Source organism: Trachypithecus francoisi, unplaced genomic scaffold (genome assembly GCF_009764315.1).
Source record: "Trachypithecus francoisi isolate TF-2019V2 unplaced genomic scaffold, Tfra_2.0 Lachesis_group13, whole genome shotgun sequence".
In the NCBI taxonomy this organism is placed as follows: domain Eukaryota; kingdom Metazoa; phylum Chordata; class Mammalia; order Primates; family Cercopithecidae; genus Trachypithecus; species Trachypithecus francoisi.
Genome location: NW_022681458.1, coordinates 33,330,690 through 33,357,501, shown reverse-complemented (window position 1 = coordinate 33,357,501; position 26,812 = coordinate 33,330,690). Strand labels below are relative to the sequence as shown.

Below are 26,812 nucleotides of genomic sequence, written 5' to 3'. Positions count from 1 at the left end.
TCACGAGGTCAGGAGATCAAGACCATACTGGCCAACATGGTAAAACCCCGTCTCTACTAAAAAATACAAAAATAGCTGGGCATGGTGGCCCATGCCTGTAATCTCAGCACTGTGGGAGGCTGAGGTGGGTGGATCATGAGGTCAGGAGATCGAGACCATCCTGGCCAATATGGTAAAACCCCCTACTAAAAAATCCAAAATTAGCCGGGCGTGGTGGCGCATGCCTGTAATCCCAGTTACTCAGGAGGCAGAGGCAGAAGAATTGCTTGAATCAGGGAGTTGGAGGTTGCAGTGAGCCGAGATTGTGCCACTGCACTCCAGCCTGGCGACAAAGCAAGACTCTATCTCAAAAAACAAAACAAAAAAAAGTTTGGTGTTAGAGGACTGTGGAACAGGAGTGAGAGTGGCAAGATCGGCCACCACATTTGTGGGGCCTGTGCAAAACGCAAACTTGGAGACCCTTTTGCTCAAAAATTATTCAGAATTTCAAGATGGAGACAGGTGAGCATTAAATCCAGTGAGCACACAGGTTGCATGCTCATGAACCAAGCTATCCTGGTGGCAGGAGACAAAGTTAAAAACAGAAAGGTAGGCCCATATTATCAAGGGCTTTCCCAGTCATGCTTTGGAGCGTGGGCTGTGTCCTGAAGGTGACAGAGCCATAAGAGATTCTTAAGCTGGGGTGAGGCAAAATCGGGCTTGCATTTTTACAAAGACCATGTTAGGGGCAGCATGGAAGGAGCTGTCAGGAAGGCGGGCTCAGAAGTGATTGGAATGGTCTGGAGAGACAGGATGAGAACAAGAGGATGTCCCACCATCCATGGGACAGAGAGGCACTGAGGCTCTGAGAGCTATGTAGGTGGTGAACTTTATGCCAGGCCCCAGCTTGGAGAGCATATGTGCAGCCAGCTGCCTCCTGTTGAGATTTCTTGTGCCTCCTTTGCAAACTCTGGAGTCTTTGGGTTCCCACTGCCCACGCAGGGCAAAGGCCAAGGGTGCAGGGACAGTGGAAGGGCTGATGCCGCAGTTGCCACAAACCCCTTGCCAGTAACTCTTTCAGGAATCCCCCTATTCTGTTTTCCAAGACCCTTTGGACTTTCCAAACCCTTTGGAAAACAGAGTAAATCTAAACGGAGCCAAAGAATGCCCCCTGTCCTCTCCAGCCCTGGAAATACAGCATTTTGAGGAAGCCAAATCATCGTCGCTTCAATAACCCCTCCCCTGGATTTGCATTTCCTGACTTGGATATTTGTGACATTCCAGGGGTCATTATCAGAAGGTTTCACTTTTCATTTCCTGGTAGAATCAGGACGTGCCCCTTTTGCGGGGAGTGGTGGTGGTGAGGGAGCCTGTGTGCAATGAGGTGTCTGCCAAGAGCACAGAGCAATTCCACAACACAGGAGAGAGGGGTGAAAAGGAAGTGAACGTGCCCTCCTTGACTACCAGACAAAAAAGGAAACCAGTGTGTATTCAGTGCCAGGACTCCTCCCTTTTGATAACATCTCTCTCCTAATCCTCATTACAATGCCTGAAGGTGTGCATAACGAGCCTTTTACACATGAACGCACTCAGGCTTTCCCAGGACTGAGCTACCTACCCATTGTCACTTGTTGATGGGATGTGGATTAGAACTCTGGTCTTCACATTTCCGGATGGCTGCCCCACCCCCAACTGCCCCTCCCAGCTGGAGTCAGTGCCTAGGAACAACCATGGGTCATCCTGGGTACAAAATTAGCCAGGCGTGATGGCACATGCCTGTAATCTCAGCTACTCGGTAGGCTGAGGCAGGAGAATCGCTTGAACCTGGGAGGTGGAGGTTGCAGTGAGCTGAGATCTCACCATTGCACTCCAGTCTGGGCAACAAGAGCGAAACTCTGTCTCAAAAAAAAAGGAAGAGGCGCAATAGTGAGACTGTCTTGGGTAAATTCCGACTGTCTTGTTTCTAAGATGAGGGAGACTTTATTTGAACCTTGCATGGAGCAGATGTCTCCGTTAGGTATTTGTTTTGCTTTGTTTTTGAGATGGAGTCTCACTTTGTTGCCCAGGCGGGAGTGCAGTGGCGTGAGGGGCAGTGGAGTGCAGTGGTTGCTCGCTGCAACCGCCGCCTCCTGGGTTCAAGTGATTCTCCTGCCTCAGCCTACTGAGTAGCTGGGATTACAGGCGCACGCCACCATGCCCAGCTAATTTTTAACTTCTTAGTAGAGACAGAGTTTCACCATTTGGCCAGGCTGCTCTCGAACTCCTGACCTCAGGTGATCTGTCCTGCTTCGGCCTCTCAAAGTGCTGGGATTACAGGTGTGAGTCACCGCGCCCGGCTCCATTAGCTTATTTGTAAAAAAGAAATGAATAAGTAAAAGCTAGGAGTCCGGTCTGACCCGGAGAGAGGGAAAGGGGAGGCATATAGTTAAAGCATTTGAGGGGAAATAAGAAGCACAAGCAACAGAGTGAAGCAGGTGTAAGTTGTGAATTGGCTGCACTGAGCTAGGTTATTGGTTGAAATTTTTAAAGAAAAATGCATGAATGTGCTTGTAAGTTTGAGTTGGTGAGGTAATTCTGGACTTTCTAGAAATGTGGGGATGTGGTGGGGGCAAGTGGGAGAAGGAGAATGAACTTGGACATTTATGAACCCGGCCTAACTTCAGGGTGGCTCCCTTCCCCACAGATTGTTCCCTGTACCTTGAGCTCTAACAAGCAGGGGCCAGATCCGATTGTTGTAGGGATCTGGGGGGAGGAAGAGAGAGGGGAGAACGCCAGGAGAGAAGTGGTGTTGCCAGCAGAAGGGCTATCTGCGCAGATGCTCAGAGGAGAAGGTTGCTTTCTCAGGTCAATCGCTCACTTAAACTGGGATATTAATTTTACAGATAGGAAAAGATCTCCTAGACATAAAAGTTTTGCTGACAGAAAAAGTCTACTACCCATGGGCTCTGGATGAAAGGCCTGGGCCTCTGGGGTTATCTTCTGGGCTGCAAAAAGGGCTAGGCTGCTCGAAAGGTACTTGAAACAAATAAAACAGTGACTCTAAAACGCACCCATATGTCACATTCTTAGAGAAAAGACCTTCTGTAATTAGTTACAAGCTTTAGAGAATAAAATCCAATTTACCTGTCAAACAGAAAGGCTGAATTGCACCCCTCCCACACTGATTGTTGGCGGTGGGGTGGGGGATATAGCTTGTAGGCCCCTCCCTCCCTATCCCTACCTTTCTCCTCCCATCCCCTTTATTGGTGAAGACTGAAAAAAAAAGTTCGAAAAATCCTCTAAAGACACACAGTGTTCCAAGCACAATCAGACCACTAATTACTGTTAAGCTCGAGCCGCTTTTTGTGCTCTGAGGGGGACTTCAGGGTGTAGCAACCACTTGGGTCTTTTCATGAGTTCGGGCTAACTCCTGAATAGCTGATTTTTTTTTCCTTCCCCTTTCAACGTTTGCTTGCCACTGCCTTTCTTTTCCTTCATCTTCATCTTCACCTTCTCCTTTTTTCTTTTTCTTTTCTTTTTCTTTTTTCTTTCTTTTTTTTTTTTTTTTGTGTGCTTTTTTTCCCTTTCTCCTCCACCCCTGCCCTACCACCCCCTTTTTTTTTTCGCTTTTGGCTTTTCTGATAGCATTTTTCTTCTGGCGTTGTGTTTTAAGTCTCTAAATGAAACTTGACTGTCCCCACGGCCGGTTGGAGAAGCACAAAGGCCTCCCATTCCACTGGCTACAGTAACGCCATTGTGTGTCCTAACAATGCACTAATTGGCGATGACAATTGTGGAGCTTGGGAGGAAGAAGGGGGCCGCCTCTTCCAATCAGGGAGCCACCGAAATAAAAGGAGAGGAGGAGAAGGAGGAGGAGGACGGGAGGCCCAGGTTCCTGATAGTGAGGGGAATAGACCCACAGAGAGGGCTCAGGGCTCTGGTTTGTACTGGGCTTTCTAAATGAATAATAAAAACAAAGGAGAAAATCTTTTCTTTGGAAAAAAATATATTTAGATTTTTGCTACAGACAGCTTTAGACTCCTGGTGGCGGGGGTGGGTGAACACCCCTCCAGGACAAGCCTATGGGAAGGGGGGTCTGAACAGAGCTGACTTCCACGGCCAGCGCTCCTGGGTCTCTGCAAGCCAATGGAAAAGTGGAAAGGCTGGTAAGAAAAGGCTCCAGGGAAAGTTCTCGACAGGATGGTTGAAGGTCAGGATGTTGAGGGGCATGGGGAAGTCCCCATTTCAACCACATTTCCAAATGGGGGGCAAGGCAGACAGGGTAAGGGTTTTGTCATTTATTTTATGGTGTATTAGACTCCCAGGAAGTCCAGGAGATGTGGGAGGCTAATCTGACCTTTAAAATGACCGTAAAGAGGAATGGGGTTGGATGGTAGATAAGAACAAATTCGTGGCCAGATCATGCTGCTGGGGCTCAGGGCCTGCTGGAGAATGCCTGAGAGAGAAGCCCTGCAAGGTCACCTGGAGTCTCAGAGGCCTCTAGTTCCAGCCTATGCCCTCCTTCACACGTGGTGACTCACCTTCCCTGACCAGCCCCCAGTGCGTCTCTCCGGGGCGGGGGGCTTTCCCTGGTTGGCTGCATGGACTCTCATCCTTTTCCATGCTCTCCCACCGCACCCCGAAAATAACAGACCTTGACATCGAATCCTTCCTGAGTGCCAGGCCTGGTACCAAGTGTTGTTATTTCACTTAAATCTCACGACAGCCCCATAACTTGATAACAGCTATTATCCCTACAGAAAAGGCAAATGGGGAAACTGAGGCCTCTTAACCCCTTTCAGAAGTCAAGTAACGTGCTCAAGCTTACCCAGCATGAAAGTAGAAGAGCCAAGCGGTGGCTCACGCCTGTAATCCCAGCACGTTGGGAGGCCGAGGCGGGCAGGTCACCTGAAGTTAGGAGTTTAAGACCAGCCTCTCTCGGCCACCCAGGCTGGAGTGCAGTGGTGCAATCTCGGCTCCCTGCAGCCTCCACCTCCCAGGTTCAAGCAATTCTCCTGCCTTAGCCTCCCCAGTAGCTGGGATTACAGGGACATGCCATCATGCCTGGCTAATTTTGTATTTTCAGTAGAGATGGGGTTTCGCCATGTTGGCCAGGCTGGTCTCGGAACTTCCTACCTCAAGTGATCTGCCCGCCTCAGCCTCCCAAAGTGCTGGGATTACAGCTGTGAGCCACTGCACCCGGCCTAAAAATATTTTTTTTTGTAGAGACAGGGTTTCACCATGTTGCCCAGGCTGGTCTTGAACTCCTGAGCTCATGCAATCTGTTCCCCTTGGCCTCCCGAAGTGTTGGGATTCCAGGCCTGATCCACAACACCCAGCCTGTGCCTTTAAATTTCATTTCACGAATATTTAATACTCTAAACTCAAATACTCATCCAATACAAGAGCTAAATAGCACTTGAATCCTAAAATCTTTTGGTGGGGGCAGCGCTGGAGACAGGTCAGGAATTGGCTCAGGATGCCTTGGATCTCAACGTGGTGCCAAGGAACAGAGAGGCACTGTTGCACCCTGCGGTTCTCTTTCCACTCAGCTCTGTAGGAACCAACTCTACTTCTTGAGTAGATCGTTTCAATTAATCAAGTTATTTAACAGCCTTGCTAAGTCTCTGTTACTGTGTCAGCAATGTAGCAAGCTTCTGAAGTAGGATGTGTTCTCCATTAAAGAAAAAAAAAAAGCCGGGCGCAGTGGCTCACGCCTATAATCCCAGCACTTTGGGAGGCGGAGGCGGGCGGATCACGAGGTCAGGATATCGAGACCATCCTGGCTAACACGGTGAAATCCCGTCTCTACTAAAAATACAAAAGATTAGCCAGGCGTGGTGGTGGGCGCCTGTAGTCCCAGCCACTCTGGAGGCTGAGGCGGGAGAATGGCGTGAACCCGGGAGGCGGAGCTTGCAGTGAGCCGAGATCGCGCCACTGCACTCCAGCCTGGGCGACCAAGCAAGACTCCATCTCAAAAAAAGAGAGAAAGTTTTCCTGGCCCTGTTATAGCTTTGTGAATACAGAGGCCAGGAATGGTGCACCCTGGCAGGGTTCACTCTTTTTTTTTTTTTGAGACGGAGTTTCACTCTTGTTGCTCAGGCTAGAGTGCAATGGTGCAATCTTGGCTCACTGCAACCTCTGCCTCCCAGGTTCAAGCGATTCTCCTGCCTCAGCCTCCCGAGTAGCTGGGATTACAGGCATGCACCACCATGCCTGGCTAATTTTGTATTTTTAGTAGAGACTAGGTTTCTACATGTTGGTCAGGCTGGTCTTGAACTCCTTACCTCAGGTGATCCGCCCGCCTCAGCCTCCCAAAGTGCTGGGATTAAAGGTGTGAGCCACTGTGCCCAGCTCACTCTTGTTGAATGTTCATGCTGCTGTGTCTATTGAGTGCATAGGCCAGAGTGAGATTGCAAAAACATAAAGCCAGGAAGGAAATCATAGTGAGAAATTGTGCAGGAAAGCCATTGGGTTGGCTAACTTAAAGAGAGAACTATTTGTTGCACAGTTGATACAATTTACGGAATAAAAAAATCAGGTCTTTGGAAGAAGAGAATTCAGGCAGTCAGTTTCAAGGGAGCAGAAACCAATGGACAACCTCTTCACAGGCTGCAGTCAATGCATGTCCTTAGTGCTCACAAGATTCAAATTTCTGCTGGCCAAGCTTGAGCTATGGGTCCCACCCTGAAGGCAGGGGACTTTGCTGACAGGCCACCGGGACTACGTGGAATAAGGGTGGGATGGCTACTGCCTTCTGAGGGCAAAGTGGGGTGCCATTACCTTCAAGAAGGGGGTAGCGTGCTGGGGAGACCCCACAGCCTTTTACATTTTATCAAGCCTTCAGGAGGGGTACTCATTTTCCTACATTTATTTATTTATTCATTTATTTTGAGACAGAGTCTCACTCTGTCACCCAGGCTGGAGTGCAGTGGCACAATCTTTGTTTACTACAGCCTCTGCCTCCTGGGTTCAAGCGATTCTCCTGTCTCAGCCTCCCAAGTAGCTGGGATTACAGGTGCACACTACCACGCCCGGCTAATTTTTCTACTTTTAGTAGAGACAGGGTTTTGCCATGTTGGCCAGACGGGTCTCCAACTCCTGACCTCAGGTGATCTGCCTGCCTCAGCCTCCCAAAGGGCTGTGATTACAGGCATGATCCACCTGTGCTGGCCTAGAAAAGACAATTTTTGATGCAATTAATTTGATTTGGAACTGAGATGATAGAAGGAATTATTATTCATTTGTTAGGTGTGTAATGGCATTGTGACTGCACAGGAAAAAACCATATTTTAGGTGCATACTGAGGGGTGTGGGGATAAACTGTCATTACATCCGGGATTTGCTTTGTAATATTTCCTCAGAGAAGTAGGAAAAAAAAAAAGAAAAACAAGAGTAGATAAAACAAGATGAAAAACTGAATAAACCTTGTTTTTGAAAATATCTATTGAAAACACCTTGTGTGGACTACATTTGAGCTGTTTCAGTGCCTGGGGGACTGGTTTGGGGCAATTTTGGTAGCACTAGTTTCTGGGGTTTGTCCACACACACTGACCACAGCACTGGCATTTGGCAGTCTGTCAACTGGTGTCTGGCCTCTGATTTCCCGTTGTCGTGGAATTAAACACGCGTGAGCAGGAGCTCCTCCCTGAGACATCGGCTGTCAGGAATCTCTTCCGAGCAGTATGGCTGCCCACAGCTGCGTTCTAGGTTGCCTCACTCATGGGCAGCAGTGAGAAAGCTGTTTGGGACGGTTGACCCAGTTTAGAATTCAAATTCATTCCCTGTCTGTGCAATTGGAATTTATTTCCTCTGCAAAAGGCTTGAATCTCAGAGCAAAATACCTGTAGCTGGGCTTGGGTGTGCATGTGGTGATCCTAATGGAGAAAAACCCTGGTTTATTTTCCTAACAAGGTGTACCTTGCAGTATCCTCAGAGCCTGACATTATTAAGAGTGTGTTATCACAATACAGCACAGAATCTAAGGCAATTTGGATGTCCTTGGGCCTAGAATTAATATGTGCTTTGTATAGTCTTGTAATTTGGGAGGCAATTTTCCATAACACAGTGAGAGATGTTCCTTTATACATTTGAGATAATTTAGCTCAGTGTTCATTTGGAAAAATTACTGTGCTAATAGCAGCTCTTCAGCCTCTGAACAACAGACCGTGTTGGGAGAGTCTGGACAAAAGCTGGAGGAATTTCCCCCAGACCAACAGCTGCCTGAGGTTGTATGGTAGGATCTGAAATACTGTATGAACTCATGAACTCTAGCTGATTTGCTTAAAATCAATAGCCCTTAATGGAGGAATATGAAATAAAGGTGGAAAAATAATGAATTTCCCCATTGTCCAGGTAAATTGGATGTCCGTGCACATAAATCAGAATCTCTGTATGTTCAGCTATGGGAACAATCTGGTCTTCCTGCCAGACTTCTCTGCCCAAGCTACAAGAGAATAGATGCAAATGAGGGAGAATAAACTATATCTTTCTCTTAGGTGTGTTTTGTCTCAGGCTTCCTAAGTATTGTGTACCAGGGACCTTTGTTATTGTGGGGGAGGAATCTTCTACCCCAATTAGAATCCAATATAATAATGTAATAAATGCAAAATACTTTTTTCTCAATGAGGAATGTGGTTTCTAATGATGCTGCTTTGGGACAAGTCCCAGGTAAAGCCCCAGTAGACCCAAGTTCATTTCTAGTTGCATATCTGCCCTTTGGCACTTGCTTCCTACGAGGACTGAGAATCCAGTTGTTGCTGCTGTGGCTGCACCTGATATGCTCAGCATTGTGGGCATGGAGATAGAATAGCATCTTTGGTGGGAGACTCTGAACTCTGGCAAGGCATTCCATCCATGAGGAATATTTGTCATTAGTTAAGTTATTGACCTCATAAAGGGAGGAAAGGGGAAGAACTGCCTTTCTAAGTATCTATTCACCTGTAGCTGGCAGTTGAAGTTGAAAATCATCAGTTCAACAGATGCCTGGATGTGAATGAACTCTGGTTCTTTTTTTTTTTTTTTTTTGAGACGGAGTCTCACTCTGTTGCCCAGGCTGGAGTGCAGTGGTGTGATCTCTGCTCATTGCAAGCTCCGCCGCCTCCTGGGTTCACGCCATTCTCCTGCTTCAGCCTCCCTAGAAGCTGGGACTACAGGCGCCTGCCACCATGCCCGGCTAATTTTTTTTGTATTTTTAGTAGAGATGGGGTTTCACCGTGTTCGCCAGGATGGTCTCGATCTCCTGACCTCGTGATCCGCCCGCCTCGGCCTCCCAAAGTGCTGGGATTACAGGCGTGAGCCACCACGCCTGGCCAGCCTGGCTAATTTTTGTACTTTTAGTAGAGATGGGGTTTCACCATGCTGGCCAGGCTGGTCTTGAACTCCTGACCTCAGGTGATCCATCCACCTCGGCCTCCTGAAGTGCTGAGATTACCGCAACCTCCATCTCCTGGGTTCAAAGGATTCTCCTGCCTCAGCCTCCCGAGTAGCTGGAATTACAGGCATGAGCCACCACGCCCAGCTAATTTTTTTTTTTTAAGACAGAGTTTCACTCTTGTTGCCCAGGCTGGAGTGCAATGGTGCGACCTCCAGCTCACCGCAACCTCCGCCTCCCGGGTTCAAGGGATTCTCCTGTCTCAGCCTCCCGAGAAGCTGGGATTACAGGCATGTGCCACCACACCTGACTAATTTTGTATTTTTAGTGGAGACGGGGTTTCTCCATGTTTGTCAGGGTGGTCTCGCCTGGTGGTCTCACCAGATGAATCTGGACATAGCTCAAGATTTCCTGAATTTCCTAAGCCTTTCTGGGCAAGAAGCACCTAGTGATTTTCTATTTTGTTTAATTAATTTTTTTGAGATGGAGTTTTGTTCTTGTTGCCCGGGCTGGAGTTCAGTGGCACGATCTCAGCTCACTGCAGCCTCTGCCTCCCAAGTTCAAGCGATTCTCTTGCCTCAGCCTCCTGAGTAGCTGGGATTACAGGCACACACTACCATGCCCGGCTAATTTTTGTATTTTTAGTAGAGACGAGGTGTCACCATGTTGCCCAGGCTGGTCTTGAACTCCTGATCTCAGGTGATCCACCTGCCTTGGCCTCCCAAAGTGCTAGGATTACAGGCATGAGCCACCTTGTCCGGCGTGATTTTCTGTTTTAAAAACCACCATCCAGAGTGGTGAGGTTCACATTCATTGGACGGGCCTGAACTGGGAGCGGACTCTCACATGCATTTGAGGACCAATCACAGGATAACTAGGAGGAATGGAAAAATGAATGGGAGTGTACAAAGCTCCCTTTTTAGGCCAGCTTAGTTGCCTGCAGCTGTGACCTGGACACTTCTATTCACTAATGCTCTCTGGCAACGAGATATACTGATAAATACACACTAATCACACCCTGGAAGAAAATAAAGGAGGTGTAAAGGTAAGGTTTTAAGTAAACAATTACAGTCCATGAGCAGCAAGTTCTAAAGTGCTGTGACTTTTGGGAAGAAGAGAAGCAACAGCTGTTAACTGCAGGGTAGCTACCGTCGTTCATCCCAATTCCTCTTGGCACTGTTCCCACTGAGGACCATGGATACAGCAAACTTGCTTCATTTAAACTAGTGGTTCTTCACTTCCAGAATGCATCGGGTCACCCAGGGAGCTTTTAAAAAATACAAATAGTCAAGCCCCATCCAGAGAGGTTCTGAGTCAATTGTCTGTCATGAGGCCCTGAGATTTTGCTTTTATTTCTGTGTTTCAAATGCAGGAACCATGGATTTAAACCATCATCTTGAGTCATCATCAAAGGACAGGACATGGGAAACAATTAAGGGAGATTCAATCATCCTCGTCTCCTGAGGTAAGAGATGAACAAAATAGTGTCTCTTTCCACGGTTCTGACATTTTTGCCTATCTTCTCTTTGATGTCAAAACTTCCGGAGTTATCCAGCCTCGCCAGTTTCCTACAACTGGGGGAAAGCTGACCTGTCTTGTGTGATTCATCTGATTATGAATCCAGGCTCTGACTACATCGTATGTCTAGTTTGGTTCAGTGAAACATTAACCCGCTTCTTTTTATCGTGGATTGTGGCAGGTTTCGTGTGACGATGAAGTCCAGTTATTTCTTGGACAGAGCGGGTATGAGCCCAGGCTGATTTCCTGAGGGTGGAGTGGGAGGGGCTGGGCATAAACTTGTTTAGGTGTGTCTTAGGGTGTAAGGCTCAGGGTTCATCTTGGTAAATGTTTTACCAGAAGAACCTGTTCTAGTCTCTTTTCCATGTCTTCCTTTGGGAAAGTGAGTTTAAATGGAGCCTTCTAAAGTTTCCAAGTGGATAGTTGTTGTACCCCTGGCCTTCTGAGTGGGTGAGGGTCAACCCAGGCATGAGGCTGGGCAGATATTTCTGATTATTTCTCAACTCCCAGAGAGCTGCCGTCTCGAGGAGGAACAGTTTCTCTTTACTCTCCACTCGTTGCTTCTTCTTTGCTCCCAAAATATGGTCCCTGTAGGAAGGACCAGTGCTTTTGCCTAGCTGGCCACCTGGCACATGACCATCTAATTTGGAGAGTGCAGGAATGGTGAAATGGAATCAGGGCCAGAAGGCTTGGGGAAAAGCTTTGGTGGGAGAACATCCATGCATGAGCTTTGGCAGCTTTGTCTTGGAACTGAAAGTAATCATGCTTAGATTCAGCAAATAACGCCCATGACACTACACCTGCATCTTTTTTAAAGTTACACTACATTTTTCATAAGCATGGAAAGGGCTGATGAGAATGTTGTAGGTTGATAAATTTTTTAAAAAGTTTATCTGTAAGATATTAGGAGATAATTTAAAAGTGGCTCATTTTCTTTTTTTTTTTTTCTTTTTTTCGAGATGGAGTCGTGCTGTCACCCAGGTTGGAGTGCAGTGGCATGATCTCAGCTCACTGCAGCCTCTGCCTCCCAGGATCAAGCAATTCTCCCTGCTTCAGCCTCCCCCGAGTAGCTGGGATTACAGCACTATGCCCAGCTAATTTTTGTATTTTTAGTAGAGAGGGGGTTTCCCCCATGTTGGCCGAGGCTGGTCTCGAACTTTCAACTTTAGGTGATCCGCCTGCGTTGGGCTCTGCGCCCGGCTGTGACTCATTTTCAATAAAGCTCAAATCTGGACTTTGAATTAATATATAGGGTTCACCTTGGGCTTTCACCACCCCCTCTACAGCAGTGTTTTAATGAAGTTGTTATGAGAAAGGAAAGTATTTTCTGCATTGTTTATTGAGAGAGAGAGAGAACTTTATACATTAGGAACTAGTGCACTTAAATTATGTGACAGATGACCTTAAAAACTAGAGGTATTGTCAACAATACAACTTCAATTTTATATTATTACAGTTACTGATGTTTTAAAAATAATGTAAACAAAAATGTAGATAAGTTATGCCAAAACAAAAGGTAATAACATCCAAAAAACAGAAAGAACACATATATAAGTTAGCACATTAGGTACTACAAATAACTTAACACAAAGTGATATAACAACCCAGACTCAAAATTTTAGTCATTTCTGTACTGTGTGAGCAGATATAAGAAAAAATGGCATAGATCAGACCCAGGAGCTAGAGAACAAGTTGTGCAGAAGTTTTTTATGTCACCATGTTCAATATTCTCCATTTGCAACCTAAGCATTTCCTCTCCTTTAAAAAAAAAAAAAAGTGTTTTTTTTTTTTTTTTTTTTAAAGAGATGGGGGTCTCGCTATCTTGCCCATACTTGTCTTGAACTCCTGGGCTCCAGTGATCCTCCCACCCCGGCCTCCCAAAGAGCTGGGATGACAGGTGTGAGCCACTGCGGCCAGCCACTTTCCCTCCTTTGACCATTCCTTCTTTTAGCTACTATTCCTAAGAAACAGATTTAAAATATATATCTTCTAGGGTAGGCTAGTAGCTATTCATAGTAAGATTCTACTTCTTTTTTTGTTTGTTTTTTTGAGATGGGTCTCACCATATTGTGCAGGCTCCTGGGCTCAAGCCATCTACCCACCTCAGCCTCCCAAATAGCTGGGACTGTAGGCACATGCCACCATGCCCAGCGTAACAGTAAGATTCTGATAGGTGACCAAAGCTAGAACCTAGGCCTCCAGCAGCCAAAGCCTAATTTGATAGCTCAGTGGACACACAAAGCTAATTTGATAGCTCATGCCACACAAAGAGACATTTTTATCACAATTTAGCTAAGAGGCTTCCCACTTCTTATTTGGAAAACAGGTGGCAAAATAAAAAGAAAACCTTCGAAAGGTGAAGGATAAGAAAATCCTTGTGTTTGTGTAATTTTGAGCCTGAAAAGGTTAAGTTCATGGACTTTACAGATTCATTTCTGGATGGCTGGTTTTTATTTCTCTACCCATTGGCCTTGGTGACATCATGACATTCCCGAGTTTGGTTAATAAAAGCAAACAAACAAATAAACAAAAGAGCGATTAAGAACAGCATAAAACAAAGTGAAAACATTATGTGGTTGCATCTATTTCCTGGTAAAAGTGCTAATGGCACTAAGAAGCCAATGTTTCTACCATTCCACTTTAACGATGTGTTTCCAACATGATTCCCTTTACTCCTTTACTCTTGAGGTTAAGGCACACCAGGCTGAACAAGGTGAGAGGTCTGACATACACCACGGAATGCACAGGCTCCAAGAGCATCTATGTGAAGACTAGCCAGTGGGGAAGAAGCAAAGGGATCCAGATTTAGTTGAAGGGTCCTGCAGGCTTCAAGTGGTTCAGATAGACTAGACTAGAAGCGTGAGACAGTACTATAAGGCACTCCTACAAGAGACACAAGGGAAGGCCAACATAGAGAAGGAGCCACAGGTCCCAGCTGTCCACTAGCTGTTTTATTAGCCATGAGGCCTGCCTCTGGGCTGGAGCTCAGAACTAGGGGCAAGGAAGATCTGGGGAAAAGAGAGAGGCTGGTTTGCAGCTTCACGGCTAATAGGAGGGAGCCCTCCTAAGAGTTAGGAGTTGCTGTGAGTTGCTGCAGGTGCCTGAATATTCTACTCTGGGCAACAACCAGCTTCATTCAACGTCTTGAACTTAATTCAATGTCTTGTCTTTCTAACAAGATGAGCAGTCAATGGCTTCCCTTTTCACAGGGACAATCCAAAGCAAAACAGCAGTTGTCTCACTTGAGTTTAGCAATGCCTTCTGTCACACCAGTGGCCACTTACGAGGACAGGGCCACAAAACATGATCATTTGGAACCTTTTTGTTTTGAGACTGAGCCTTGCACTGTCACACAGGCTGGAGTGCAGTGGCGTGATTGAGGCTCACTGCAACCTCCACTTCCCAGGTGCAAGCGATTCTCCTGCCTCAGTCTCCCAAGTAGCTGGGATTACAGGCATCCACCACAATGCTTGGCTAATTTTTGTATTTTTAGTAAAGAGGGGGTTTCACCATGTTGGCCAGGCTGGTCTCAAACTCCTGACCTCAGGTGATCTTGGCCTCCCAAAGTGCTGGGATTACAGGCGTGAGCCACCAATCCTGGCCAAGTGCAACCCACTTTAAATAAAACTGACAACTACCGGCATGCTTAGGAGGGTATCCCATACTCTTGTCTTTTACCTAGAGTTTAACAATGACTTGGATTTTGCCTCACCCATGCACCCATTAAAAAGCACTAAGGAAAGACCCTTGAGTCAGAGATTTTTGAATCCAATGAAATTAGAATCGTCTACCAATAAGGAGACTGCTGGGTGCTAGACTAAAGGAGACTGCTGGGTGCTAGACTTAACTGTCGAAACACCGTTCCACGTGACAGAAATCAACACTTGTCTGTTTACATTAACTGAGCAGAGCTTATTCACGCGTCACTGGATTCGACCTACTTGACTCAGGGTAGGAAGAGTGGTACAAGGTGTGCGACATATGAAGCTCCTAATGCCCGTCACTAACAAGTGACACGGAGGCAGGGGAAACGGAGAGCGCCGCTACGGATTCAGGTCATGCCAAGGAGGGGGGCTCTTTCAGTCTTGCTCCAACCTTTCCACATTTTCACATGATTTCAGAGTAAGAAAAGAAATGGTGCAGAAAACTCAAGAAATAAAATGGGCAAAAGTTATACACATCTCTATTTACTAGGAGAAGTAAAAAAAATAAAATAACCCCTGTGTTGAAACCAGGCAGTATTGGAACCAGGAGGTGAAGAAGTGATTTCAGGAGAGTGTGTCAGATCAACGGAGATGAGTAATTCTGCACAAACACACGAGCAACAGCACTGGCTTCACTCTAACGGGGGAGCAGAATGCCTCTCTACTTCCTCTGCTAATGCCCCTCTGCAGAAAATGTTCAGTGTGCGTGGCATCAAAACTAATTTATGGATGGCCTTTTTTAGCCAATGGGTAGAGAACAAACTCCCAGGTTTGGAAGCCCAGCCTCTCTGAGGAAGCACAGAAAATAACTATCCAATGTCCATGCTCCGTGTGTACACACGACACACAGAGACAAAAACAGAGGCCAGGCTCCGTCAAACGACACACTCTAGCTAAGCAAAGGCTGCATTCGGCAACTAGTGTGGTATAAACACCTTGGATCTCACTGCAGCCGGAAGGAAGTCACGGCATAGTCCCTTTTCAGGAGTCTGAAGGATATCATTTGTGTTGCAAACCACAGATCCCAAGTATTAGACGTATTCCCTTCTTGGTGGAGGCCTACTCTAGAAGAATCAAAAGTGATGACCCTCTCAGTGAATCCAATGTTAAAGCTCCTAACTAGGTGACACTTTAGCACTACAGACGTAAAAATGACTATAGTGCAGTCCCTAGAAAAGGCAGGGAAGCAAAGGGGGCCGCTGAGAGTTTACATGGTTTTCATATAAAGAGGCTTTTAACTTTGGAAAAAGCGGGCCTGGAAAGAACACTACTCCCATTCCAGTTGACTGCTTTTTAAGTACTTTGTGGCCTTCCTGCCGCGGTGCAAAATGAGGTCTATTTTAGGAACTGGCTTCTTTACTGCGGGGTTAGATGCCAACATTTCACCAGGGTTGGACGATCTCACACATGAGTTTCTGGCACTTTTAGGAGGGATTTCCTCAAGTGATACACTAGGGAATGAGCCTTTCAGCAAAAAGCGGTTCCCCGGAGTCAGTTGCCAGCTCCAGGAGATTAATTGGCCATTTTTTCATGTTTTATGTGCAAGATATTTAATATGGGATGAAAAATGGAACACGAGGAAAAGCAGGTATTAGTTGGGTCTGAAAGAGGTGGTCATCCACAGATTTGCTTTTGTTTCGACAGTTTCTAAGCAGTGGGAACAACTACCTAACAGTGCACCAAATAATTTGTTAGAGTTGAAAACAGTAAGGGCGTTCATGTGCGCCAAGGCGTTCTGGGCTGAAAACAGCAATTCTGAATTTTCATGGCAGATCCAACTCCTAAGCTGGCTCCACTCTGTCCTATCAGATTTTGGTGGTGGTGGCAGAGAATGTCATAGGCTTGTGGCTGGCACCGACCAAGCTGTCAGGGCTGTAGGAAAAGGAGAGGAAACAGGAGTAGCTGGACGTGGATCCAGCTCTGGGTAGCTGATAGTGATAACACATCGATTTTTTTTCGCTTTTGAAAATAAGTAGGGGCCGGGCGCGGTGGCTCAAGCCTGTAATCCCAGCACTTTGGGAGGCTGAGACGGGCGGATCACGAGGTCAGGAGATCGAGACCATCCTGGCTAACATGGTGAAACCCCGTCTCTACTAAAAAAAAATACAAAAAACTAGCCGGGCGAGGTGGCGGGCGCCTGTAGTCCCAGCTACTCGGGAGGCTGAGGCGGGAGAATGGCGTAAACCCGGGAGGCGGAGCTTGCAGTGAGCTGAGATCCGGCCACTGCACTCCAGCCTGGGCGACAGAGCGAGACTCCGTCTCAAAAAAAAAAAAAAAAAAAAAAAAAAAGAAAATAAGTAGAAAATGATGTGGGTGGAAAGTCCTCCTTAGGAGTTCACAGGGACTGCTCATATTTAGCAGGGCCCTCTGAATGGGGACTGGTGAAAACACAGATGTTTTGAATAGGGATCCAGAATTTCGCCCTTGACTCTCGGCAGGTATGACCCTGGGTGCCTGTGAGCTCGGAGAGGAAATTCTGTACGTAGGGCAAACTTGTGACAAGGGGAGGAGCTGGCCCTGCACTTCAGGTCTCCAGATGCAGTGTGCTGGGAATGGCCTCGCTGACAGTTGGAATCACGGATACATTAATTACAGCGAAGGCAAAAGTAAGCTACAGTGACAGGGAACTGGGGGCGGAGGGAGAAGGCACTTTGCCATGGGAGCACATCTGTTTTATAATAAGCAGGTCTATAATTCTCTTGTGAAAGATCATGTTCTGCTATCTTCTCTGAGGCTGGAAAATATAAATACTGTATTTTACCAAGGGGAGGAGGAAAGGAGATGATCAAATTTGTTTCCCTGTTGCCAAGTGTTTGAGATTTTCCACCCTTTTTCTTTTGTGTGCAACATTCTCTTTAACTAGAGCGGGGGTAAAGTCAACCTGCTTTTCTAAGGGTAAAAGGCACCGTGAGGCGTCTCATGAATAGGGCCCTGGCCTTTTAACAAGTTTTCAAGCCTTGGTTGCTGCTACTGTATAGTCAGAAAATAAATGCATGTGTGGTGCTGAGCTATTAAGGTGAAACATGTGGTCTGGGGCCAAAGGAACTGGTGTGGGTTGAGAGGTAAAATGCTTACATCTAACTGCAGGAAAGTCAGTCTGAAATGTCACATCTCTAGATGGACGGAAGTATCATGAGTTGGGGTCTTGGGGAAGCGGGGTGTGGGGGAAAGGAGCAATGGGGTTGAATGTACCAAGTACTTTGTGAGCCACTGATCCTAATAGCAGCAAAACGACTAAACCATGAAGACATAGAAGGCATCTGCTCAGCACGAAAGATACAGAATCTTCTCATAACGTCTACTGAGAACTGTTTCATTATAAATGTATTTTCCTGCTCTAGAGAGAGTTAAGGGGAAAGAATGGGAGCTGTCAGGATCCCAGGGCTATCCTACCTGCCGTTTTGGTCACAGTGACTGCCACGCGCTCTTCCAAGGGCACTGCAGCGGGAGAACACTATCTGCCAAATAGCAAAGCAGCTCTCTCTCTTACTCCTATTGTTTATTTTAGCACTCTTTGCTTTACTTCAAGGTGGCAATTATATATGTGTGTGTGTACATATATATTTATTTAAATAATATTAGATGTAATTCATTAATTATACTTGTAAGTTTGGTATTTTCTTAATAGTCCAAAGTTGGTATTTTGAAGTTCCACATTACTCTGATTTTTTAAACAAAAAAATGAGAAAGCAGGAATGGTCACATTGACAAAGGTCAAAATGAAAGTGCAGGAAGAACAATGAGAAATAAAGCACTTAAAACGAACAGGTAGGAACTGCCTACACAGGATTCTGAGAAAAGAAACTAAAATGACCCTCTCTGTGAATATACGTACCATACAGCCCTATCTACCAGTCTACACGCCGATGTCTTTAATAACAATCCCAGGACATTGCCTCCGGCCAGCATCATGAGAAGAATCATAAATACCAACCATGGGCACCCATTGAAGACTGTTCTTCAGAAAGCCATGCGTACAGCCTGGAAAACATGGTGGAGTGTCACATCATTAGGTGGGTGTTGGGATTCGTACCGGCAAACAGACCGACAACACGCAGTTATTGGTCGCAGAGGTTTCTTCTCTTCTCGGGAAAAAAACTTCTGAGATTAACTTCAAAACCAGAACCAGCTCTCCTCATAAATTAGGGGTGTATGCTTTCTGTCAGAGGGAGCTTGGCTCCTATTCGGCTCTGCTTAGGTGATTCCCCGCCTCCGCGGGAGGAACTGAGGCGGGAGCGCCAGGGACAGCAGGTCCTGGAAGGACCCAGCAGTCTCTTGTGTTTTGAAGGTTTTCTTATGAAACAGATGATGATGGGTGCCTGCCTCAGTTACCTCAGCCTCTGTGAAGGCAAAAAATAAATAACACAAAAATAACCTAAATCACTGTTTTGTGCAGGAAATGCTTCCTCTTGTGTCTTGGGTAATAAAATGTCCCGAGAGACAGAAAAAAAGTCTGAACTATAAAGCATTGTGTAGACCACGTTTTGTCTGGGAGCAAGCAGCTGAAATTCTTGGCTAAGTGTAATCCAGCTATTGGTAGTTTCTCAAGCCACAGAGGTTCTGTGGATCGTTTGGACAATGACGTACACAGAGCATACGTACAGGACGTATAGGTATTTGTGCATATATAAATAAATATATATATATATCTATATCTAGCTGAAGAGGAGACATACTCTTCTTCCAAAGGGGTCTAACTGGCTAGTTAGGAAGCCGCTCTGGGGCTGATGGATTGTTGATTGGTGAATCCCTGGCCTTCGGGTCGGCCGGAGTCAGGTGTTCTGGTAGGACAGCTCGAACATGGTGCAAGCCTCCTCTAGACTCTCGTCCATGTTCAGTCTCTGCCAGAAAGACTTCTGCTTCTTCTGCAGCTCTCGGCGAACACACCTTGGGCAGGGAACAGACTTTTCTTTGCATTCAGAATGGAAAACGGCTCCACAGCTTTCACACCTGCAAAAGTCAACCATGGATATGATGAGCAAGACTGAAGCCAGCAAGACAAACGGGAAGCCCTGTGGCCTCGGGTGCAGCTGGCGGCAGAATCTACTGTTCTGGACAACCCTGCCAATGGGAAGAGAAATGACTCACTGAAATGAACTCTTTGCTTTTCCAAAATGCTCAAGGTTGAATTTCACTTGAAAAACATTTTTGCTTTTCTGATCTGAACTAAGGCTTATGAGTGGGGGGGAGTCCGCAGTCACCCAGCAATTCTGGTTATAGTGACAATGGACAGAATGCCAGAAGCTCTCCATTGAGAAGGGAGTGGGGCAGTGACTCTAGGGTGAAGTCACCCTAGAGGGGGTGCCTCGAGGCACCCCCCTAGAAATGAGGGGGGAGTGCCTCGTGAAAACGCTCAGCACACCAGTGACAGCCACGGTGTTACATCTGTGGCAAGGTAGCTTTCTACATCAGTTAACACGAGCTAAGTGGTTCTCTGTTAACTAGCTCCCTTTATTTGACAGTTTGAAAAGATAAAATGACACATTTTCATTTTCTGAATGACATCCTGTGGTCTATGAAATCTTGTGAGTTTTTTAAAAATTAGGAAAAAACTCCTACCTCTGTAAGTCTACTTTTATAACATGAGCGTGAACATTAAAGCAGGAGACAGTGGGGAGAAAACATTTTCCCAGCAATATGACAGATACTGTAATTTGTAGAGAGGAAACATTCCAGGTGGATGACTCGTTTGTTGTTTGGCTTGGTGGAAGCCTGCATGGGAGTCTGAATAACTTGTTTTTACAGCGAAGTTTTTATTTATTTATTTGGAGATAGTGTCTCATTCTGTCACCCAGGCTGGAGTCCAGTGGTGTGACCTCAACTCACTGCACCCTCCACCTCCTGGGCTCACGTGATCCTCCCACCTCAGCCCCCTGAGTAGCTGGGACTACAGGCACCCATCACCAAACCTGGCTAATTTTTGTATTTTTAGTAGAGACGGAGTTTTGCCATGTTGGCCAGGCTGGTCTGGAACTCCTGACTTCAGGTGATGCACCTGCCTTGGTCTCCCAAAGTGCTAGGATTACAGGCATTTGGTCTGCAAAGCTTTTTTTTTTTTTTTTGAGACGGAGTCTTGCTCTGTCGCCCAGGCTGGAGTGCAGTGGCCGGATCTCAGCTCACTGCAAGCTCCGCCTCCCGGGTGCACGCTATTCTCCTGCCTCAGCCTCCGGAGTAGCTGGGACTACAGGCGCCCGCCACCTCGCCCGGCTAGTTTTTTTGTATTTTTTAGTAGGGACGGGGTTTCACTGTGTTAGCCAGGATGGTCTCGATCTCCTGACCTCGTGATCCGCCCGTCTCGGCCTCCCAAAGTGCTGGGATTACAGGCTTGAGCCACTGCGCCCAGCCGGTCTGCAAAGCTTTTAATAATGAGTAACTGACAAGCTCAAATACAGCTGCTCCAGTGAGTGGTTTGCCGATATGGACTGAGTTTTCATCCTTCCATAAGGGTAACAGGAAACTTGTACCAAGTCCTAGGAGCCCAGGGAATTGTGCTTGCGTAATTTTGTTCAGCCTGCAGCATTCAGGGAGGGTCCAGAACTGGACCGGGTTCAAAGAGGGTTGCGAAGGAACCAGTCCCGAGGGCTCAGCCTCAGGCTTCTTTTGCTTTTTCGATAGGTCTTGAGTTTCAGTGTTGGGTGCAGGATGGTCTTGGGGACATTATCTCCTAGTCTGCCACTGACTTACCCCAGTACCATTCAGGACCCAGAGGGCTTAGTGAAAGGAAGATCTTCCTACCCACCCTCATACCTTGGAGAGGAGGCAGTGACTTGGATGGAGAGACACTGTTGGGGGAAGTGGGGGTTGGAAGGGGGAGAAAGAGAGAGTGTGTGTGCGTGTATGTGTGTATATGCGCGTACACCTATTCCAGTGGAGGGACAGGAAGACAGGACTTCCTTCACCCAGCAGCTCTACCCCCAGCTTAGCTCTCTGGGTCAAGTGAGGCGAGCCGGCAAGGAGCTTCACATCAATTTCTGGCTGTGTGACTGCTATGAACTGAACTGTGTCCCTGTTATTCATATGTTGAACCCCTCACCCACAATGTGACTATATTTGAAGACACTGTGCTTAGGAGGCAATCAAGATTAAATGAGGTTGGCCAGGCGTGGTGGCTCACGCCTGTAATCTCAGCACTTTGGGAGGTCGAAGCAAGCGGATCACCTGAGGTCAGGAGTTTGAGACCAGCCTTGCCAACATGGTGAAACCACGACTCTACTGAAAATACAAAATTAGTAGGGTGTGGTGATGCACGCCTGTAATCCCAGCTACTTGGGAGGCTGAGGCAGGAGAATTGCTTAAACCCGGGAGGTGTTGGTTTGTGGTGAGTCAAGATCACGCCACTGCACTCTAGCCTAGGTGACAAGAGCAAAACTCTGTCTCAAAAACAAAAAAAGATTAAATGAGGTCATGAGGGTGAGACCCTGATCCAAGCTCATAAGTGTCCTTAGAATAAGGGCACGGGGAGCTTGCTCTCCCCAACTCCGCATGCCTCAGAGGCAGCACCATGTGGGGACACACAGAGAAGGGGTCCTCTGCAAGCCAGGAGGAGAGGCCTCGCCAGAAACCAACCCTGCTGGCACCTTGATCTGAAACTTCCAGCCTCCAGAACTGGGGGCAACACATTTCTGTTGTCTAAGCCACCCAGTCTGTCGTATTCCATGTGACAGTCTGAGTAGACTAATGACCTTAAGCAAGTCACGTTGCCTTTCTGAGCTTCCTGCGCTTCAGTGTCCTTATCAGCTAATTGGAGACAACATAGCACCCACCTCTTGCAGTGCTGCGGGCCTCAGGTAACATCATGGATGCAGTGTATTCCCAGTTTCTGGCCGTGGTGGGAAGTGCTTAGCAAACAGCAAGGACTGCTCCAGCCAGGGTGCCCCTCAGGCTGCCTGCTGCCTTCTGTATGGCTGCATTGCAGCCTGACTTCACCCACGTCACTATGGAGACCTGAGGACATCTCAGTCAACCCCCTCCTTGCCCAGATGAGAAAAGAGACTCCAAGAGGGTTAGGGATTGCCTACCGGGGACACGGTAAGTTGGAGACAGAGTTGTGACTGGAGCTTAGGGCTCCTGGCAGCCCAGCCAAGGTTCTTACCGAGCGCCACGCTGCCTGGCTGAGGCCTGGCCATCCCAGCGAGAGCAGGGAGCCATCACATAGGGAAACGTGGGGCTTCTGATCAGAACACCTGTGTCAAACCACAAATCATTCTTTGTAGCTGAGTGACAGTGGGCAAGTTACCACTTAAGTTCTCGGTGCTTTGGTTTTCTCATTTGTAAAATGCTGCTCACGGTGAACCCTTTCCTACTCACTGGGTTGCTGTGAGACTAAAATGAGAAACATACTTGTGGCCGGGCACGGTGGCTCACGCCTGTAATCCCAGCATTTTGGGAGGCCGAGGCGAGTGGATCACGAGGTCAGGAGATCCAGACTATCCTGGCTAACACAGTGAAACCCCGTCTCAGCTAAAAATACAAAAAAAAAAAAAAAAAAAAAATTAGCCGGGCCTGGTGGCAGGTGCCTGTAGTCCCAGCTACTCGGGAGGCTGAGGCAGGAGAATGGCGTGAACCTGGGAGGCGGAGCTTGCAGTGAGATGAGATCGCGTCACTGCACTCCAGCCTGGGTGACAAAGTGAGACTCCATCTCAAAAAAAAAAAAAAAAAATAAAAAAATAAAAAAAATAAAGAGAAACATACTTGTAAGTGGAAGGACTATGCAAAGGCTGTGACGCCACCCCTCACAGGTGACTCTAGTACCCGTCTCCTTGACACAGGCGCTATCCTGGACATGGCAGGGTCACCTCTAGCATCTTCCTCTTCCCAGTCCCCTCCTCCTTCCAGTGAGGATAAAGGTCAGACCCATGTCTTCTAGAGCCTCTCATCTGGGCCAGCTCCTTCCTAGTGGCAATGGCTTTGTCCCCACTGGTCACACCACTGTAACCTTCTATCACTAAAGTGACACTAATGGTAGCTTTATCATATAAATTTCCTCCTTTCAGCCCCCTTTCCCCTGCTGGGTTAGTCAGTGATTTATACACCTAGGGATGTAGCCCCAGGGCAGTGATTGATAAGGAGGAAAAACCCTGGGTTCCTTCAGTACCACTCCCTTATCTCTGCTGATACCAGGCTCCGGGGAGTGAAGAGATTGAGTCTTATCGGATATTTCTAGTGCAACAAACACCCATGGGGTGATGGAAGAGCTGAGTGCACCTGCTCTTTCTAACCAAAGGTCAGTAACTGAAAAAAAAGCATGAGATAAAAAAAAAAAATTAGTGATTTCAAAATAGAACTAAATCCTATTTTCTAACAATTTGTAACCCAGCAGGTATCTTTTAAACTGTAGTATGGATAGATTGATCAATGACCTTTCCAAATTCTGAGAATCTATAGTTAATCCCTTCCCCAACCCTTTTCTCTTTAAAGGAAAAGAATAAGAGGAGGAAAAGGAAGGAGAAAGGGAAATTGTTCTCTTACATAAGATTTATGGAGCCCTGTAATAAAAATGTAAAGTTCAGGATAAATATTTACATTAAAAAATGTAATATATGGGAGTGTTCCTCTTTGAGAATAGGATTTTATTTTCTTACTTTAAAAAGATTCATTGGCCGGGTGCAGTGGCTCACGCCTGTAATCCCAGCACTTTGGGAGGCCGAGGCAGGCAGATCACCTGAGGTCAAGAGATCAAGACCAGCCTGGCCAACATGGTGAAACCCCGTCTCTACTAAAAATACAAAAATTAGCCAGGCGTGGTGGCGGGTGCCTGTAATCCCAGCTACTCATGAGGCTGATGCAGGAGAATCGCTGAAACCCGGAAGGCAGAGGCTGTAGTGAGCTGATATTGCATCACTGCACTCCAGCCTGGGCGACAGAGCAAGATACCATCTCAAAAAAAAAAAAAAAAAGATTCATTGGTCCTCCTTAGTGCTCACTGAGTTTCTTGACTGTATTTAAAATATGATTTAGCACATACAACTTTTCAGTAACACATCTTTCATATAAGGCAAATCTACCAATGTAATCATCTCTGCTGAAAATTGCAACAGGTAATGAAAGAGAAATGTCCCTTTGGTGTTTCTGTGTGATACATCAAATGAAAGCTGGTTTCTTCATTTCTGAGTCATCCAGTCCAGCGATGAGCAGTTTCACTGCTTGTTGGATGTTGCTGAACATCACAGCAAACAAGGACCGACGTCCTCCCTTTGCAGTGTCCGTAACTGCAGGGAGACATTTGTTATTGACCAAAGTCATCCAATGGGTTTTTCTCTTTTTTTTCTTCTTGAAAACATTCATTGCTTCACTTTTTCTCACACCTAGGGATCTCAGCCTTGGCACCACTGACATTTTGGGTGAGAATTCTTTGATGTGATGGGGTGTCCTGTGCATCAGAGGATGTGTAGCAGTATCCCTGGCCTCTATCGGCTAGATGCCAGTAACCACATCACCCCCTCCACCCAGTTATGACAACCAGCAATATCTCCAAACACTGCCAAATGCCTCTGGAGGGCAAAACCATCCCTGTTGAGAACCCTTGACCTAATCTAGTGGAAAATGCATCACAGAGGGGGTACCCAGGGATACTTACACAGGACCCCCACACTGAATTTGCAAGTGTCACCTGCTGGCTTACGTTCTTACCAACAAATAAGGTCCAGTGTACTGTACTTATTCATTTAGCTTTCACAAATACATATGTTAAACACATCATTTGATAAAATAGTTGAAACCACTAATATTAATATTTAGTGGTTTCAATATTAATTTCAATATTAATATTAAAACAGTGATTTCTGTTACTTCTAATGGCAAAAACCGCACTTGCTGTTGCACGAACCTAAATGGAAATCATTTAGAACATCATTTAAGAAGTCAATATCAGTGACACAATTCTGTGCATCACTCAGTCACTCCCTATTAACCCACTCTGATTTTTCTTTTTTCTTTTTTTTTTTTTTTGAGATAGAGTTTTGCTCTTGAGGCTAGAGTGCAATGGTGCAATCTTGGCTCACGGCAACCTCCACCTCCTGGGTTCAAGCGATTCTCCTGCCTCAGTCCCCCAGGTAGGTGGGATTACAGGCATGAGCCACCATGCCCAGATAATTTTGTATTTTTAGTAGAGACGAGGTTTCTTCATGTTGGTTAGGCTGGTCTCGAACTCCTGACCTCAGGTGATCCGCCCACCTCGGCCTCCTAAAGTGCTGGGATTACAAGCGTAAGCCACTGCGCCTGGCCTGACTTTTCAATTCTATCTAAAAGCCGTCTTGGTAGTGCGTCTTAGTCCCATGTATTTGCTCTTTGGCCAAGAACGTCTGGGCTGTTTATCTGTGGTATTTTCTGCTTCTTTATGTCCTACCTGGGCCATCTAGCAAATCAAAGCTAAAACTTTTACATCTACTTCATAAAATAAATTGCTTTTATGCAACTGTGAAGTCGGGTTTCAACAACTTGTTTTTTTTTTTTCTTTTTTTGAGGTGGAGTTTCACGTTTGTTGCCCAGGCTGGAGTGCAGTGGTGCGATCTTGGCTCACTGCCACCTCTGCCTTCCAGTTTCAAGCGATTCTCCTGCCTCAACCTCCCGAGTAGCTGGGATTACAGGTGCCCGCCACCACGCCTGGCTAATTTTTTTTTGTATTTTTAGTAGAGACAGGGTTTCACCATGTTGGCCAGGCTGGTCTCGAACTCCTGACCCCGTGATCCATTCGCCTTGCTTCCCAAAGTGCTAGGATTATAGGTGTGAGCCACCACGCCTGGCCAGTTTCAACAACTTCTGCAATAAAACGGAGACCAGTACTACTTCAATGGGGTGCTTACTGCAGAGAGGAAACCTCAGCTTGAGTGAGGAGCCCCGAGTCCTCGGCCTCGGTTGGCCTTGGTGTCATAGGGGTCTTCGGTAAGTTACTTTATCTCTGAACCTCACTCTCCACAGAAGTAAACGAGAAGCTTGGGTTAGATATCTAAAGTTTCTTCCAACTTGCAGATTTTGTGCAGGATTTGAGGGGCTGAGGGAGCTACTCTGGGTTGTATTCTCCTCTCTCCAAACTGTCTTGCTCCAAGGTCTATGGGTGAATGAGTAGGAACGTAGCTTTGCCACCTCCCCAGAGAATCTCAAACTCATAAGCTGAGACTGCATGAGATAAACCTTAAGGGGTAAAGTATTACTTTTTATTTTATTTATTTGCACTGATTAATCAAGCTATGAAATAGCTTATATGAACTAGTATATACAGCTCTGACTCTCAGGAATTTGGCCAAAAGGAACTGACTTTGCC

General features: G+C 46.6%; 1 protein-coding gene across 7 annotated transcripts in view; it reads right to left on the bottom strand.

The window, feature by feature from the left end:
• Nucleotides 1-18,037: 18,037 nt before the first annotated feature.
• Nucleotides 18,038-26,812, bottom strand: part of PLEKHM3 (pleckstrin homology domain containing M3) — a 209,466-nt gene continuing 200,691 nt past the window's right edge. For 4 of the 7 annotated variants that reach the window (XM_033230496.1, XM_033230498.1, XM_033230495.1 and 1 more), the window contains one exon: nt 18,038-19,503. In XM_033230496.1, the coding sequence (XP_033086387.1) occupies nt 19,326-19,503 (178 nt within the window). In that variant the 3' untranslated portion in view covers nt 18,038-19,325. The remainder of the gene's footprint in view (nt 19,504-26,812) is intronic. The other 3 variants (XR_004441598.1, XR_004441599.1, XR_004441597.1) reach the window with 2 other exon arrangements.